The following is a 20034-nucleotide window of genomic DNA, read 5'->3' on the forward strand; positions in this document are numbered from 1 at the left end:
AGTATTTTGATATATGTTTATACCTTTGAAGCTAAGATATCACAAGAAATAAGAACATGAGCTATTATCTTGATGATGCTTTTTCTTCGATAACGACATATAGCAAAGGAGGAAAGAGAACAAAAACAATAAAAAGTTTCAAAAAAGTATAAACTGTCTTGACTAATTCTGATAACTTTTGGATCATCCATCCATTTCGATCTTTAGCAGAAGATATGTAATTGTACTACCAATTAAATTGGTTCCAAACATGAATTTCATTATTCAAGTTAATCCTTCCATTATGATAAATTCAGGGTTGGTAACTGCTAGATCAAGAGTTGTCATTAGATCTATCCTCACCCGCATAACTATTGTGAAAGAAGTCTCTTACCAAGACTTCGGCCACCACTCAACAGCATCAATGGAGGGGTTTGGAAGTGGAAGGAGTCATTGATTCCTTGAAAACCATATATTCCTAGATATAAAAGGAAGAAAAGACTTTAATTTAGCCCCATTAATTATTTATTGATCTAAGATTACCCCACCTCCAAACATCTATTAAAAATGAAAAAAAAAAGACATAATAATATAACGCACTGAGTACCTTCACATTGCTGATAGAATCAATGCAGTCCTAAGCGACTCCATACAAGTGTTGCGTGTCGTTGTAATTTGTGATTTCTGGTTGTTGATGCATATGGCACTAAAGATCCCTTTGAATTGATATTATATGACCGACCCACGTCAACCCGCCAAGAGAACTATGTGCAAGGTCTGTCGTAGAACATTAACAATATTTTGGGAGTGTCATGGTTTGAACCAAATAGTGATGAAAACAAAATGGTCAGTAAAAATAGGAGTCATCACTAAATGATTTAGTGATCAAACTTTTGGTCGTCAATTTTTGAGACTATAGATCCATTGTGAATAGTGACCAAGATATAAAAGTTGTCACAAAATAGCAACTAAAATATATTGGTTACTCGACTACCCGTTTCATCACTGAATGTTGCCACTTAACAATGAAAGTCGTCAGTATTTTATCTAAATAGTACGGAAAATTGCAATAAAGTTCTTACATATTGATCTCATAATCGATTTAGTCATTATATTTTTTTATCCAATTAAGTCTCTAATACCGGTAATCGTATTCAATTTAACCCTTTGACCAGGTCAACAGGTCATCCAAGTTTCAAAAATTATATTTTTGGCCAAGATTTCAAAATTTGTTACAAATTTGGTTTAAAATTTACACTTTTGGCCAAGATTTTAAATTTTGTTACAAATTTGGTCCAAAATTCACCATTTTTGCCTAAATTTTAGAACTTTATTATGAATTCATCCTAACTTTAGTTTTTTTTTACAATTTTTTTTCTCAAAAATTTGTTTCTAATATGTTTTTTTCTTTATGAAATCATATTTTCACAAAAAAAATCCTATATTTTCTATACAAAAACTTTTTTTAAAGAGTTTTTTCTATATGAAATATCTACTTATAAAAATATGTATTTATTAAGTACATAAATATATACAAATCCGTTTTTATAAAAAAAAAATGTATACAAACACACACACACACACACACACACATATATATATATATATATATATATATATATATATATATATATATATATATATGCACGCAAATAGGTATTTATCTATATTTTTTTATAAATTTGTGTTTGTTTACATTTCTTTTATAAAAACGTGTTTGAATATTTTTTTGTATAATACATGTTAGTACACATTTCATAAAATCATGTTTGTATTCATTTTATAAAAACGTGTTTGAATAATTTTTTATATAATACGTGTTTGTATACATTTTATAAAATCGTGTTTGTATATATTTTATAAAATGTGTTTGAATAATTTTTTATAATACGTATTTGTATGCATTTTATAAAATCATGTTTGTATACATTTTATAAAAATGTGTTTGAATAAATTTTTTATATAATACGTGTTAGTATACATTTTATAAAATCGTGTTTGTTTACATTTTATAAAATGTATAGAAACACGTATTATATAAAAAAAGTATTCAAAATGTTTTTATTAAAAAAATGTAAACAAACAGGATTTTATAAAGGAAATATATATATATATATATATATATATATATATATATATATATATATATATAAATAACACCTATTTGTGTGCATATGTATATATATATAGGTGTTTGTATACATTTTAATTTGTAAAATATGTTTTTGTATACATTTTTTTATAAAAACAGATTTGCATATATTTATATACTTAATAAATACCTATTTTAATAACTAAATATTTCATGTACAAAAAACTTTTAAAAAAAGTTTTTATATAGAAAATATAAGATTTTTATGTGAAAATACGTTTTTTTTTTGTATAAATATGATTTTATAAAGAAAAAACATATTCGAAATAGTTTTTTGAGAAAAATAAAAGTTGTAAAAAAAACTAAAGTTAGGATGAATTCATAATAAATGTCTAAAATTTGAGCAAAAAGGGTAAAATTTGGACCAAAATTGTAACAAAATTTAATATATGGGCCAGAAGTGTAAATTTTGGACCAAATTTGTAATGAATTTTGAAATCTCGGCCAAAAATGTAATTTTTGAAAGTTGGATGACCTGTTAACTGGGTCAAAGGGTTAAATTGAATACGATTACCTGTATTTGGGACTTAATTGAACAAAAAAACATATATAATAACTAAATTGATTATGAGACCAATATGTAAGAACTTTGTTGTAGTTTTCCCTAATTAGTAACCATACAAAATCGACATTATTTATCTAATAATTAGTTACCATGAAAATTCGTCACTGGTAGCATAAAAGTTCTCACTAATTTTCCCAATTCGTGACCGTAAAAAGTTAATGATTAATTTACTTAGTGACCATAAAATTTTGTCACTAATATTTGTTGCTATTTCTTGTATTTAACCTGATTATATAATGGCATGAAACTTAATCAATGTAAGATATACTAGGACTCATTTATCAAAATATATATAGTCAAAAGATAAATATAAATTATTTTCAAACATAAGCGAACCCACGACATTTAAAATTTTCTCAAATTATAAAAATAAAAAGGCAGGGAAAAATTATTTTCCACATGTCACAGTGTCAATTATCATGCAGACATACATTGCGTATTCAACAAAACCTTAACACAACTTTCCACAAGGCTCAACTCTTCCCTTTATTCAAACAACATGATTTTCTTCAAGACAAGTTTTTTATTTATGAGAAGAGACGCTAAACTTGAGTAATTGACGACATGAACCTAAAGGATTAGCCTAAAATGGGAACGAGACCTATAAAAGATTCTATATTTTTTTCTTTTTTGAGTTATGATGAAGGTTAATGCAAGTGTCAAGCTCAAAAAATGTTTTGATTATTTCTGAAAGAAAAAATTAGTCATTTATTTTCATGCCCTCTCTAGTTTTGTCGTCCTCTTTGTTAATAAAAAAATAGGGTGGAAGCTTTTCTATCAAAAATTTTTTTTGAAAAGCCACATTGCATACCTCTCCGTCAACGCAAACTTTTCTTTCATAAGTCAAGTGAAACTCAAGGTCAAAACTCTCAAAAATCCACTTGAGCTCATCCATAACTTCACATCATCAACCATATATAATGTATGTAAATCTCATAAAAAATGAATCATTCTAAGGTTAGAAGTAACTTAAAAGAGAAAAGTCAAAGTGAAAATCAAAGTCAAATGGTAAGTCATAATAGAACTATAATAACTTTTTGAAAATAAAAAACATAATTAAACTGAAATTTCAATTTTTTTAAACACTTGTGTTACTAAAGATTACAGAGTAAAGTAGGAAGACAAAGTAAAGTTATAAAGCCTTCACTCAAGAAAGAAAGAAGCTTATTAGGACATTATACTTGTAAAAATTTCCCAGTTATAGAAATTATTTTCTTTATATATGGATTACAGTCCTATATTTTGCAAAGAACAATGTTGTAATATGAAAAAACAAATATAGGATATTATAATAAATAAATCGAGTGAATTACGTTACTGTTTCTTGCATTTAACCATCAAAGAAGAAGTAACAAGAAATGAATAATTTGTGAAAATATCAAATTATACATGTATTTCTGAATAAGAACAACTTAATTGAGAAAGTGAGAAAGTGGAATTGCTCATGAAGAGGTTATCCATAACCGTTGACCGATCATTTGACTTCTTTGCAAATTTGCTGCAACTTCAGAACCTTTGTGGTGAGATTGTTTAAAAAAATGTCAGAATCTTATCAACATATAATACAATATCAAGAGTGTTTCTATTGACTATCTATTTCTCTAATACCATAGACATAAAATGAGAGGTTGAAATGGAAAAAGTTTTGGCACATTTGATGATCTAATAATATTTACGAGGGATGGTGTGGTGATTCAAGTTAACCGTCAAGTTCAGAATATGTAAACACAATTAACCAAAATAGATCTTTGATTATTATGAGAAAATCATTCAAAACTCATGGTGTTTACAATGTATCTCAATGATCATAACTCAATCTAAAACAATGTATATATAATCCAAGATACCGACTTGTAGCACAGAATAAGGAAACTAGCTTTAGACTGGCTTGCCAAATACTAGATTGCTTGGTCTCCAATGACCTACGTAACTTAGGCTCCAAACAATCACCCCCGAATCTCTAAGTCCTTCTAGAGACTTCTTCAATCCCGATCAAGCTCTGCATTTCCTTGAACTTGGGTCGAGCTAGTGGTTTTGTAAGAATGTCCATATTTTGTTCTTCACCGGGAATGTACTCCACATCTACTTGTTCGTTTTCAACATAATTACGAATGAAGTGAAACCATGTGTTGATGTGTTTACTCCTTCCATGAAAAACGTGATTCTTCATTAGTTCGATAGTCGACTTGTTATCAACTCCTAGAACCACCTTCTATTGTGCTTTGTTCATGATTTCTCCTAACAAATCTTAAAGCCATATTTTTTGACATACGATTGTGGTAGCTGCCATGAACTCGACCTTGCAAGATGATAAAGCAACGATATCTTGCTTTTGCAAACACCATGTTATCGGGGATGACCCATAGTAGAAAATAGATCGGTTGTACCTTTTTCGTCATCCGAGTCAACATTGTGAACTAGCACTATATCCAGTGACTCGGTTTTGTCCCATCTGCTCATACTTGATTATGTATCCCATTGCTCCTCATAAGTACCTTAGGATACGTTTGATTTCACCACCATGTGATTCTCTTAGACATTGCATGTATCAGCTAACAACTCCGACCGTGTATGCCAAATCAGATCTTTTTTGGAAGAGATATCTAAGGCATCCTACCACCTTTTGATATTATGGCAGGACAATGTTGGGTTCATCTTCGGCCTTCGACAATTTATTTCCTAGTTCCATTGGAATGTAGGTCGGATTGCAATCATGTAAACTAGATTATTTTAGAATGCATTGAGGATACACTTCTTGGTTTATAATAATCCCCTATTCTTCTTGTTTAAGTTCAATGCCAAAGGTAGTAAATTAATCTTCCAAGATCCGACACCTCGAAACTCTTTAACATCTCCATCTTGAATCTTTTAATTATGCTCAAACTTGTACCTAGGACAAATAAGTTATCAACATAAATTGCTAAAATCAAGAAGTTAGCTCCTTCATTTTTCCGGTACACCGATGGTTCTTTCATGTACTTTTGGAATTCCATACTCTTCAAAATCCCATCAAGCTTCATGTTCCATGCTCTAGGTTGTTTCAGACCATATAGTGATTTTGTAAGGCTATACACTTTATGATAGTTGCATTTCTTTATATATCCTTCCGGTTGCGATACGTAAACACTTTATGCTAGTTTCCTTTCTTTATTCTCCATGCAAGAATTCCATTTTAACATCTAAATGGTGAAGCTCCCACCTATTAGTATCAACTAGGCTACAATAATTTGGATGGTTTCTATTCGAGCTACCGAACCAAATACTATTTGAAAATCAATACCGGGTTGTTGCACGTAACGTTTAGCAACCAACCTTACCTTGTATTTATGAATGGTGCCTTCTGCATTTTTCTTCAATTTGAACACCTATTTAAATCTGATTGGTTTTACCCCATAGGCTTGTTCACGAGAGTCCAAGTATTATTCTTGTTTATCGAATTCATTTTCGCATGCATGGCTTTAACCCACTTCGGTTCTTTCTTCACCTCTTCAACCCATACCGGCTCGTCATTGCTTGTTAGGAGGAGTTCTTCGAGATTATCAAGATCAAGATCATAATCTTGAATCATTTTGGAGGTACTCTTGGTGTTGAGGGCCTTTGGTTTCCAACTCCTTGTTGAACTTTGGTACTTTCGCGCCATCTTCAAACTCATGATCTGATTCAATGAGTTCAATTGGATCATTGTTTACATCATTTCCTTAATTATTGTTCACCTCGTCTTACAGGTAGTACCATGGTACTATGAATGTGCTCGATTCTTCATTGTCGGTTATTGCTTCTTTAACCTAATCCCACCCTTTTGTTTCATCGAAAATAATGCCTCAACTCAAAATTATTTTTTGTGTTTTGGGTTAAATAGTCGATAGGCTTTCGTACCCGGATCGGAACCAAGATGTACTAGTGGTCTTGATCTTGCATCCAACTTCTTGAGATTTACCGGTTCAACTTTTGCATTTGCTAGACACCCAAATATATGAATATTTTCTAAAGTTTGTTTTATTTTATAAAAAATTTCGTATAGATTTGTATCACCAAGGACTCGTGTGTAAACGCGATTAATTAGATTTGTAGAGTGATTTACCGCTTCTCCCCATAAGTAGTTTGGAACATGCGTTGCCTTCATTATGCTTCGTGGCATGTCAATAAGTGTTTGGTTTCCTCATTCCACAATTTCGTTTTGTTGTGGTGAATATGGGATGAGTCTGTTTTTATTACAAAAAGAATTAAACTCGAGAGATGTAAACTCACCTCCTCGATCACTTCTAAACACTTTCAAAGGCTTTCCAATTTCATTCTCCACCAATGCTTTGAATTTTTTGAAGCGTGATTTTTTCTTTCATGAGATAAATCCACATAAAAAATGAAAAGTCATCAATTAGTGTGAAGACATCGATTTTGACCCTTGGTTTGCGGTGTGATCAGACCACATAAATCACCATAAACTAGATCCAATGGTCATTTTTCTTTGTATGTTATCATAGTCAGGAATGACTTTCTTGTTTGCTTGCTCACCAAGCAAGATTCACACAATTCATTCCCATGATCAAATTGGTGCAACCCTTCGACTAGACCCTTCTTGGACATCTTTTTCATTAACCCGAAATTGATGTGCCAAGTCTTGCATGTCATCGCCATGTGTCTTCTCGTAGTCTTGAATGAAGGCAAATAAGAACTCCAATTTTTAATTTTATTTTATAAAGGTGGTTTGGAGTTCTTTGTACCTTCATCAATAAGCAATTATCGACATCGTGCATGGTCAAGTAGTTGTCTTTCATCCGAATATCATACTCGGCTTCAGTTACTTGTCCGAGACTAATAAATCCCCATCATCAATTGTTGTTTCACCTACTTTCCTTGGAAGAGGATAGAGCTTCTCCCTTTATATCATATACATGAATTATATCCAAATTTAACGCTCCCGGTTATGCCTTCATCGAGTTCATGGAAAAACGACCGGTTTCTAGTCATATGTTTGCTCGCCCCAAACCACTGATCGTTATCTTGTGAGTCGTATCGAGACGATATCACCTTTTTTCATTTAAAAACACGGTCTCATGTAAAAATACGGACGCATCGGTATCGTCTAATTCGACAAAATTACTTTCTTGTAATTTTTGGATTCAGTTCGGACACTAAGATGCGAAGTGCCCCGATTTATTGCACCAAAAACACACAACTGTGGATCGGTCCTTTTTGGTTTCTGATTTCGATTTGGGTCAAAACCAGAATTCTGCTGGTTGTTGGATCCATTAGTGCTGGGTTGTTGTCCTTGGGATGACTTGGTTTTATTCAACCCATCTGACCCATTCGTTTGATTTGATCTAGATGACCCGCTCGATCCTCTCCACTTTCACTTCGCTCCTCCATGAGACCCCGACGAGCCACCACCACCAGACGACGAGCTACCACCACCAGGTGACGATTTCATGAAGAGCACCCTCTTTTGATAATTCCTATTGACGTTGTCTTCTCTAATTCTTTCCTGGTAGTCCTTCAATCGACGACTACATCTTCGAATCTGATAGTTTTCAAATTGAGTACCTGTTCCAAATGATGAGTTTTGGACATAAGAACTTTCTCTATGTGCACATACAGCCCTATAGCTTGGATCTAGGTTTCTCTAATTGAACATGCAATATATCCAAGACTTTCATGGCTAGATCTATTGTAAACTAACAATCAAAATTATATGAAAACAGATCTAGAATAATACCTTGAGTTACTTGCTTGAAACCTTCTTCTTCTTGGAGCTTAGAGTCACAATAATCCTCTAATGGCTTACAAACACCAACTAGCAAGAAGATGATTTGAGAGAGGTAAGGAAGAGGGAAATCGGCTCTAGGGTTACTCCAATAACAAAGGTCACAATTTCACCACCCCAAAGGGTCCATTTATACTGTGAGCTCCTAGGGTTTCACCCTAAAACCCTAATTGGATAACTTAGCCTCAAAGCAATCCAACTATCCTTCCAAGATAAGCCTTGGACGATTTGTAGGCGATCCACATCCCTAAAATCGTCCAACCCATTATCCATAAGGATTCTTAGCTCAAAATACAACTATCACACATTTGACAGTTTATACCCCTAACTTTAATTAATCTCTTCAAGTCACCAAATTAATTCCTAATTAATTTATGACTTATATTAATCAAATTAATATTATTATTCCTTTAACATATTAATCTTTATAATACATTAATAATAATATCTCTTCTCTCTAAATCACCCTATCAAGTTGCTATGGTGAAGGCAATCCCAAAGGACCATGCACAATCGGGTCAAGTACTTACCAAATATAGTTACAGCCTTAGACACTAATCCAACACCAAAGAGGCGACCATGTGAATGAACTTTGACCGGGCAAGTTTTTGAGAAACTTCTTCACTAACTTCGAATCTTCAATAACCTCGCCTAAAGTAACTGACCTTGAAACAACCCCTGATAGCTTTCCGGCAAATGCATCAATTGACCGACTCCGACATCTTGCGCCAACCAAACTCGGCGGTTAGGGTTTGCAGCCTTGCCTCCTTGACCCGTTCAACCCCAACATGACAAGCTTTAATTGCATCCTTGAGCGCCTTTGAGGATTCAACATCTCCAATCTGCATGATTAGAGTCTCCGATATAGCCTGATATAGCAACCCCATCTCCAGGTAATCCTTTTCTTCATTATCCTCTGTTCCTGGATCGATTACAGTCCATGCTTTGTGAATTCGTAAGGTAACCTTCATTCTCAGTGCCCACATGGTGTAGTTTGTCGAATTGAGCATGGGACATGCAATGACAGTCGATCCTACCTCTTTTTCCTTTACCGCAGCAGCTCCTCCTTCTCAAAGCTTCCAACACTCGAGCTTTGATACCAATTCAAGTTTAGAATATGTAAACACAATTAACCAAAATAGCTCTTTGATTATTATGAGAAAATCACTTAAAAGTTATGGTGTTTACAATGTCTCTCAATGATCATAACTCGATCTAAAACAATCTATATATATATATATATATATATATATATATATATATATATATATATATATATATATATATAATTTTAGATACCGACTTGTAACATAGAATAAGGAAACTAGCTTTAGACCGACATGCCATAAACTAGATTGATTGGTCTCTAAGGTCCTACGTGACTTAGAATTCCAACAAACCGGTGGCATGTGTACTTTCCATTTTTTAACTTATTAAGGCTTTATAGTATTGTACCAATGAAATTCTCTTTTATTTGAATAATGTTTTGCTATAAATGGCTAGCTTTTTCCAAAGGACGAAATGGAAGTATGATGATATTTCTTTCCTTATATAAGTGTAATATGGTGACGGTTGTAAACACTTGGTGAATAACTTACAAATGTAGTAAGTTGTAGTGTGCAATAAGTATAAAGTTTTAACAAACTCATTAGGACCAAGAGTTCCACTTCTTAATTCACAGGGAAGATATGGTCTGCCATATGTGGTACCACATTCACTCAGCCTTCAATGATACAATCCTTATGCACATTTTAGTATTTTAAAAAAGAGATTGATAAAAAAAAATATCATCATAGAGAGTTTGAAATAAAAAATATGCATGAAAATGGGAAACACAAGTCTTGGATAGTGTACTACAAGCGTGTTTGGTTAGCATTGGAGTGTACTATTAGCATTTCATTGTGGAATTTCATACAACACTTGTTGTTCATAAAATTGAAGGAATTAAGTTTAGCGAAATTAACCTATAAGAACAATACTAAAATCCACCTAAAATGAACAACAAGTCGATGTTTTATATTAAAAAATAAAAAATTCAAGTTGATGTATTATTTCTGGAAAAGCGATCGTCATACGAAATAGAAGAGTGTTGAGAAACATACCTAAAATCGAAGCAGAAGAAGAAATTGAAAGTCTTAGAAGCTTATGTTGGTATACATAAATGCCTTGGAGCAGCATCAATGGAAGACGAAATGCAAGGTAACGATGGTGGCGGTGGTCGATGCAGATTGTGAATAGAAGAAAGGGAGGAATGGATTGTGGGTAATGGCGATGAGATTTTTCGTTGGTTCAAAGTAAGGGCATTGTTGACATTTTCGGTTGATAAATTATGCAGTGAAATGAAATGTAATAAATTTATCCAAATGATAATTTTCTTAACTGAGTTTATATTTATGATCATATATAGAATAAGCATCAAATGGTTGAAAATTATTAACATGAAATAATCAGAAATCTATGTAGTGACACCATAATATCTAATATTGTGTTTTTCATGGGAAATTACCATAATGCCTTTCAATCAAAATGGTAATTACCAAACTATCCTCGTTACCATTTACACGATTTAAGTTTAGAATTCTCAGTTTTGTTGTTTAATTAATAACAATATTTGTAATATTTTGTAGTGACCATTATCTTTTGTTCAACTTATAAACATATAAATAGTTCATGACCATTATTTTATATGATCATTAAAAATTTAATGTCCATTACTACGTAGTTATAATATTTTTATGTGACATTAAGGCAGGTTAGAAAGAGAAGAGTATTTATTGACTATTATTTTTGCTCATTAAGTCTCTAATAGAGTGAACATTATTTTTGGTCACTAAGTCTTGAAGACATGACCATAATTTTTTGTCATTAAGCCTCAAATAAGTGACCATTATTTTTGGTCATTTAGCCACAGACTACAACTTTTTTGTAACAATTTATTTTGCAATTTTATATTTTATTTAATGATCATTATTTTATATTCACTATTTTTTTTTTGTACAAACTATAAATAATCACTAAACTTCTTTCATTTTTTAATTCACTGATCGTTATTGTGTCGCTGTATTGTTTCTACGTGACATTAAGGTGTGTTCGAAAATGATGACTTAATATATGGTGACAATGATGTTACTAGTAACAATATTTTAAGTAGTCACTAAACAAATGGCCACTAAAAAGGACATTTCTTGTGTGAACCTTAAATCTTCTATGTGAAATTTTGCAACTCAACCACTACGCTCCTATTTGTGGGGCAAGTCATATTATTACAGGGGCATCCTATAAGGGAATGATATCATTCCAATAAGAATCATTGCATATGCTAATACTAGTAAAGATTCATTTTCACTCATAAGGATTTTATGGATGTTACCTGGTGGTCCAACATCCCCCCTTTATTACTTAATACTTAAAACAAAACTCCCTCCGATTTCATTGGTGACTTAACTTGAATAAATCTTTTAAATAGAATGTTGCAAGTGATTCATGTAGTTGTAACAGATTATATATCTTTATAAATACGAAATAACCATACAGACAAAGTAAAATACATGAACTCAAAACCATGTTCAGCCTTTTTGAAAACTAAAACCACTAATCAACTAACATATCAATATACACTCTCATTCCATTTAAGAAGACATAATCCACTTCCCCGTGGAACTCCCAATTTAACCAGTCCTTTATCCAACCTGGGGCAATCATAGAACCTCATATCTCGGATAGATGACATATTGTTTAACCAGGTGGGCAATTCTTGCATTCCAAAACCATATATGAAAAGCCGAGTGAGTAACGTTAGGTGTTTTATTTCTTCTGGTATTGACTCCCAATGATGCCAACCAGACAATTCTAACGAGCGTAGGTGGTTTCTCAACTTCTCTATGCCTTGGAGACTTGGGAAAGAATGGAGCTCATTGGAGAAGGGACCAAGTGACAACTTGGTTAAGAAGGAATAACTGTTGAATATTTCACGAGGTAAGCAAGTCAATTTACTGCTGCAAATGATCCTCATGATCTTTAAAGAATTTCCATGGTGAGGTAAATCGGGTATTCTTAAAAGATTAGGACATTTGTGGATTTCTAAAGATTCCAGAGATTTTAGGCCTTGAATGCTCTTAATGGATACGAGGTTATCACAACTATCTATTTGCAAGGAAACAAGAGGATGGGGATGGCATTCGTCTAACAGAATTATCTTTGGGCACTCATGAATTCGCAACGTCTCAAGAACAGGCGATATCATTGTTGAGCTATTCGTTGTTGTATCTATCCATTTTTCTAGTCTTTTCATATCACTTAGTTGTAGAGATCTCAGTGATGGAGATAAAGGCTTCATTAATCTTGAAACACTGTCGCCTTGGTGTAAAGAACTTTTTAAGCATGTCAAGTTGTCCATGTTCTGTAACACAAGATCTTGAAGAAGTGGCAAGTACTCAAGGATCGGAAGATAGAGGCAACTGCTACATCCAGATAATTTGATCCCAACGAGATTTCGAAGGGGCGCATCTTTCCCATCAATATTGATTGCCATCTTCATTACCCATGCTGGTAAATTATCACTAGAAAAATTTACAATTGTCAAATGTTTCACATTTTTAGGGGGTTGCAAGCCTTCCAATACATCCAAGTCATTTCTATTGGAACCTTCATTCCTAGACCAAATGAAATCTATCATGTATAAATTTTTCTTTCGTGATAAATCAGCCTTCAAAGCATCTTCTTTGCTGCTAATTTCTTCCAGATTGAAAATTTGGATCTCTCCACCAAGGTGTTTCAGACTACCCAGCTCTTCAATTTGATATCCTTTCCATCTATGGACACCAAAGAAAGGTAAGGTTCGTAGAGAAGTCAGTTGTCCCACCTTGTGCACTCTGACAATTTTTGGAAATTCTAAGTTTCTTAGGCTTATCAAATTTGTCATTTCCACCGGTAATCCTAGGAGAGCATAGCATCCATACAACTTCAGAGTTTGCAAATGGTAAAGTTTACCAATAGATTTTGGAAGAAATTGGATTCGGGTGTATGATAAATCAAGAAACCTAAGATACACCAACTCTCCAAGTGAATCGTCTAGCTCCTCTACTTCACAGCAAGAGAGCTTTAGGATTCGTATGGAGTTGAAACGTTGAAAGGAAATGGTTTTCTCAATTTCACCCTCAAAGAACAGTGTTTGCAAACTTCTACATGTGAGATAATCTTTTATAACCGTAGAAAGCTTGGTGCTGAATTCACAATGCTCATTCCGTTCTTGGTACACAGAAAGATGTTTAACCTGAGGAATACGTAGAATATCATTGTTTGTCGAAAGCATCAGACACGAGTTTTCATGTTTGGAAAGTGATACTGAAAGATCATACACCTGATCATGCATACCACAAGAAGCGATTTCATGGATGCCAAAATAAGTGAAGTAATCATACTCATCCCTTTTAACATCTTGGAGCATTGAACTTCTTACTAAAATTTGGAAAATATCATTTCCAACATCCTCCATCTCCTTTTTTGTACTCTCATCATCTAGAACCAACCCTAAAGCCATCCACAATTGGATAAGTTCTTTGTTGTTCATGACCCTGTCCTTGTTGAAAATGGAACAATATGTGAAGCATTGCTTGACAACAAAATTAGGCAGATTATCAAAGCTTAATTTCAAGATGTTTTGAACTATATCTCCTTCTTCTTCTGGATCCCAAACGTTGCTATCTCTGATGGACAACCATTTCTCTTTTTTATTATAGTTTCGCAACATGCCTCCTATTACCTTTACTAACAGCGGCAAACCACGACACTTGTTCACAATGTCATGTCCTATCTCCTCTAATTCTGGCAACAATGATTGTCCTGCTACAAACACTCTCTCTTTAAAGATATACCAACAGTCATCATCAGAAAGACCTTGCAAAGCATGGAACTCCTCATTAAAAGCCTTACTTCCAATTTCAAGATTTCGTGTAGTGACAAGAATGCAACTTCCATTCTGTGGGTTTACTTTTAGCATACAACTCTGGAAATCATCCCAATGTGTCATCTCTCTATCCCAAACGCCATCCAAGACTACCAAATACCTTTTTGATCCCAACTTCTCTTGAAGATATGTAATTAAGTTGACCCTAGTTTGTAAATTACATTTATATCCGCCAAGAAATCTACAAATCTTTGCAAGAACTGTGTCGACGTCAACCATAACCGACACACACAACCAAACTCTAGCATCAAAATGTTGCTCGATTTTTGGATTATTGTAGACCAACTTAGCCAGTGTGGTCTTCCCTATTCCACCCATTCCCACAATGGGAAGAATCCTAATTTTTTCTTCTTTTCTTGATTCGGTTAAAAGTTGTATGATATGCGGTTCATCACTCTCCCTTCCAACAATTTTGAATTCATCAAGACATGAATCAGTCTCCTGATAGACACCATCCTGGACAAGATGAGGGTGTATATTTTGTAGTCCTAAATTGTTGGCATGTTCATTCATCTCAAAAAACTTTTCGGTAATGTTTTCGATCCTGTGCCCTAATCCTCTACGAATTGAAAATGTTTTCAAACTCGGGACAGATTTGAAGGATATCATTCTGGATTTATCTCGTGTCACCACCTCATGCCTCAGCATTTCGTAATGAACCTCATCCAACAGATCATCTGCTTCACCAACTACATGTTTTAGGAGTATCAGCCATACCATCACACCATGGTTTTTACCTTTTTCATTCTCAGTATCACGTAACTTGGCACATATAATTTTTAACGTATGTTCAAGAGTGTCCAACTTCTTTTTGTAACCCCAGGCAAGGGCGATATCTTTGGCAGCAATTGAGACTACCTTTTTATGTATGCGCTCGGCAATAGCAGTCACTAAAGCGTCACCCATTTTTTCCTGTTGACATTGAGAGAGAAGAGAGGGGCATGGTGAGATGGTGGATGGAGCTAGATATTCAAAAATGGTGTGGCTTTTTTAATATATTTAATGAAATGGTATGACTTTAATTGTTATAGCTGAGCTTTTATTAAATTCTTAGAACCCTTTTAACAGAAGTTATAAACAAATCATATAAACATCTAGACTTTGATCTTATTTAATAGGTTTTAACACAATCTTATATATAAAGTAAAATAACCCATGGTTATGTTACTTATTCGATAATTTTTGCATACAATACAAAAAAAGAGGATATACATGCATCTATACAATGAAAATCCAACATGAAAAATGCAAAAAAATATAATTTTGTCGACCTTCGAAATTTATCTTTGATTATTTATATATCTTATCAATTACTAATTAATTAGAAATTTTAATATGTATGGTGACTAGCTAGTAGTCATACACAATAAAAAGGTATTAAAATTCAAAACCTTCCGTAGATTGTGTTGGGTACCGATTTTATGGGAGCTTTTTGCATTTAGATTTTATGAAAAATAATTCAAAACCTTCCGTAGGTTGTGTTGGGTACCGATTTTATGACATCATAAATTTCTAGCTTTTAGCTTAAAAAAGTTATTTCAAATATAGGGTTTAACAAAAAACTTTTTTACATACTTGCAAATTGACATAATAATTTTTTTTTTTAAATTATGTTTTTATTTTATATTTTTCAAATATGTCTATTTATGTAATTATATATGTTTTAAAAGCTTTCGGTTACTTTTTCCAAGCAATCCTATACAAATAAAAACTACATTTCCTGATATTTTTGCTGAACACGCACTTAGAATTTCATGCATCGTGTCCAATGTAGGGTATATTTTAAATATGATCATCAGAAATTTGTATATAATGTATTTTGTTGTGAATAAGCATAAGTGTTGAAGTTATCTTTAAAGTGCAGTTGGTGTCGAAGACATATATGTCGAAGATCAATCTTGTAGTCTATATATAAATATTAACTATATCAATATATTTTTTATTATGTGTACCACTTTATTTGTCTCTTAAGTGTCGAAGTCTACACATTGTTTTGTGATCAATTAAAGGCAGTTGGCATGTTTTCTATAAATAGTGTCATAGGTTAGAGTGTCATTAACATTTTCCACGTAATTTCGTTTTTCACTCTCTTGTTGTCATTTTCTATGCTAACCCATTTCCTTCTCAATCATATAGAAATTAAAAGAATTACTTACACGATGTGTACTTGCATTTACTTTAGTTTGATTCATGTGATTGAGTATATAACTCATCATTAGTAATGCTATATTTTATAGGCTTCATTCAATCAAATAAAGTATATTTTGTTTTGGATCTAGAACATTTTTTTTTTCGAAATAAACTTAACTGTTAATTAATGATCCGCTTATCAACTTAATTGTGTGTATTCCTTAAAAACCCTACATTTTTGTTTTTTTTTTCTTGTTTTAAACCTAATTACTTTCAAAATAAACTTTACCCTATTCTTTGTTATTTCAGATATCCCCAACAACTAATATCATAGGGAACCACTAACTTATAGATAGACCACAAGATTTAGTATAACTTGATAATCTACTTAATCCAAATAGTTCAAGAAACAATATTTATCTTATATAGTAATTTAGCACATCATATTATAGTGATATTATACTATCAATTGTTAATGTACTTACTTATTCATCTTGATATGTTGTGAACTTGTGATCATGTCATTTCTAACTTTTCCTACTTCTTAAGCTTTTTCTGTTTTCAGAACCAACTTTTTTTTTGGAAAGAGCGTATTTAGAAACGACTTTTAACATTAACAAACACTTATTGTTACTTCAAGGTTGTAACTACATTCCTTAACTGTCCCTACCTCACATACACCCTTTCATACATAAACATTAGTCAATATTGAGGTTATTTAGAATTTACCTATTTTCATATTTTTCATTATCGGTCATCTTTGTACATCATATAATTGAGATCAACTATGAATTAACACAGAACTTTTAGGTGTCATGAGATTATAGGAACCTATTGAGACATTACTTGATAGAAATCAATCATTAAGGACCATCTACTTAGTGATTTCAAAAACTTTCATAGTAGATAAATTATAGCCTTTGGTTACGAAAAAGATTTAAGTTGAGTATTAGTATACTTATGTATGCAGAAATTTTTATATCATAGACCGAGCATGAAATGAAGAGAATCTATATGGATCGAGGATAGTTAAAGATGGAAAATATTAGGCATTATAAGTTTACGTGAAACGTGCACCAAGAAAGGCATGGATGTGCTTGGTCTAACCATACTTCTATTATTATAATTGATTTTTTGTTTAACTATCAAACTAAAAGGAAAGATGCTCGTTTTGGGTCGTTCTATATATATATATATATATATATATATATATATATATATATATATATATATATATATATATATATATATATATATTATGATGTAATTTTGAGTGTATGTGACTATCATGGAAGATCATAGTGAAGAGATTGTAAATAGTTTAGAAGTTGGTCGTCAACAATATAATATACTTTGTTAATCATTAACCCTTATGTTGATAATAATGGTAAGGTTTAGAAAAAAAAATAAGGGGCTGTGTAATGAGTTTGATAAAGAAAATTTCCATTATAATCCAATATTAAGAGTTATTAATCACTAGTAACAAAGATGATTGTAACGCCTAATTCCAGGTACGTATTTTAGTTTGTAATTCTTGAGGATTTTCGTTGTCCACGAAGTGGTGAAAGGACTACCACAGTGTGGCATTCTGTAGGGAACATGAGTTTTCATTAAAGGCACCACGACATGGCAGCATGCTTGCCACGACGTGGTGACGGATGATGTAAAAAAGCCCTCATTTTCGAGCTTAAGGCCATATTTAAATCATCTTTGAGTAACCCTGGCCTCCCTTTGAAGTTCTTGGCTCATTTTGGTGCAAGGATCAAGCAAGCAACTCTTTTCCATCTTTGGAATCACTCTCTAGACCATTTGTAAGACTCCAAGACTTATTATTTTTTGTTCCTTCTTAATAGATCCAGGATCTGGTTGCATTTATGGGTTCATAATTGTGATTGGAATGGTACTATAAGATAAAGTTTGCAAATTTATAACTCATATCACTCCCTTGGTCACTATATCTTATGGATCTAGAAGTTGAATGAGTTTTAAGAGCCATACAGGTGTTTTAGGCCATTTTATCATCTTTTGACCTAATTGGGTGAAGGAAATGCATGGGTCATGCATGCCCATAAAGTTTGGACTTTTATGGACCATTAAGGTCCCAAGAAGCATCCTAGAAAGTATGAACAAGTGACTTAGTGGATTTAGGACTGAATCCATTAAATCGTCCAAATTGTAGTAACCACGACGTGGTGAAGAAGGGTTTTGCGACTATTTCGCCTGGAACCTGCAGGGTGGTGGCATGTTAACCACATCATGGTAGCAAATTCTGATTGCGACTAAATTTTGTAGCCACAACGTAGCCATGGGTTGGCCACAATGTGGAGGTCATTTGACCGTTGACTTTTTGACATGGTTTGACTTTTGGTTAATTGCTAGTATTAGAAGGTAGACTAAGGATTTACCTTTTATGATTTAGTAGGAGATGTGTAGCATCTGCTTTTTTACTGTGAGAGCTCGTTAACTATTGAATGCATTTATGAGGTGAGTCTTCTCACTCTACTATATAAGATGCTAGACTATATTTGTGACTCTTGCATGAAAGACTATTTTTGGATCACAACACTTGTATGAAAGACTGTGGTTGGATCACAACACTTGTATGGAAGACCATTGTTGGATCATGGAAGGAAAGATTATAGATGGTTTGTAGCAACGGAAGTGATTGTAAGACTATGGTTGGATCATAGCATTCACATGGGTTGAAATATACCCCTACGACTGGGCCCATTGATATGTACAATATGTGTTATTTTTGGGAGCTCACAAAGCTTTGTGCTTACAACTTATGTTTAAATGTTTCAGGTAATTATGGTTCTAAAGGGAAGGACCCGATATGATTGCATCGCATCCACTAGAGATTCCACACTTTGATTTTGGTATTACTCTGATGTTATTTTTAAACACCTTTTCGATACTCTGTCTATCTTTTGGATGTAATGAATGAGTGATTCGGTTGATTTAAAAATGAAAATTTTACCTTGTATTTTTGGATGTTACAATGATCAAGTCATATTGCCTTGTGAAGCACTTGCGTTGTGTATGTGTAAAATTATAACTCTAACATGATACCTTGGTGAAATTATGTTGATGCTTTATATTGGAAATCATATCCATTATGAAATTATGCTAAAATTGACACTTTAGAAGCAATGGGTTAGTTAGTAGTTATCAAGTTTTTTGTAAACTATATTCAGGGTGGAAAACATACTATCTAACTAGATGATTTAAACGATACTTAGGACGCATGTGTTTTAGGAGTTATAGGGTTATATGTTGGTAACCGGCTCCATTAATAATATAACAAGGAATAGGTTATAGATGCGTTTACTTTGAAAAAAAAAAAACTTAGGTTTAAACGTAAAAAAAGAATAAATCTAGGTTTTTATGGAATAAAACCAATTTAGATCTTAGTAACTCGCTCTATTAATCAAAGAACAAGGAATACATCAACATTGGATTTATTTTGTAAAAAAAGGTCT

The 20034-nt window shown here is 32.8% G+C and overlaps 1 protein-coding gene across 1 annotated transcript in view; it reads right to left on the reverse strand.

The window, feature by feature from the left end:
- Positions 1-11991: 11991 nt before the first annotated feature.
- Positions 11992-20034, reverse strand: part of LOC145086123 (putative disease resistance protein RGA3) — a 14402-nt gene continuing 6359 nt past the window's right edge. The window contains exon 2 of the mRNA XM_079023859.1: positions 11992-15334. Coding sequence (XP_078879985.1) covers positions 12065-15328 — 3264 coding nt within the window. The 5' untranslated portion in view covers positions 15329-15334 and the 3' untranslated portion in view covers positions 11992-12064. The remainder of the gene's footprint in view (positions 15335-20034) is intronic.

Source organism: Lactuca serriola, chromosome 2, assembly GCF_051521515.1.
Source record: "Lactuca serriola cultivar US96UC23 chromosome 2, Lser_US96UC23_V15, whole genome shotgun sequence".
NCBI lineage: Eukaryota > Viridiplantae > Streptophyta > Magnoliopsida > Asterales > Asteraceae > Lactuca > Lactuca serriola.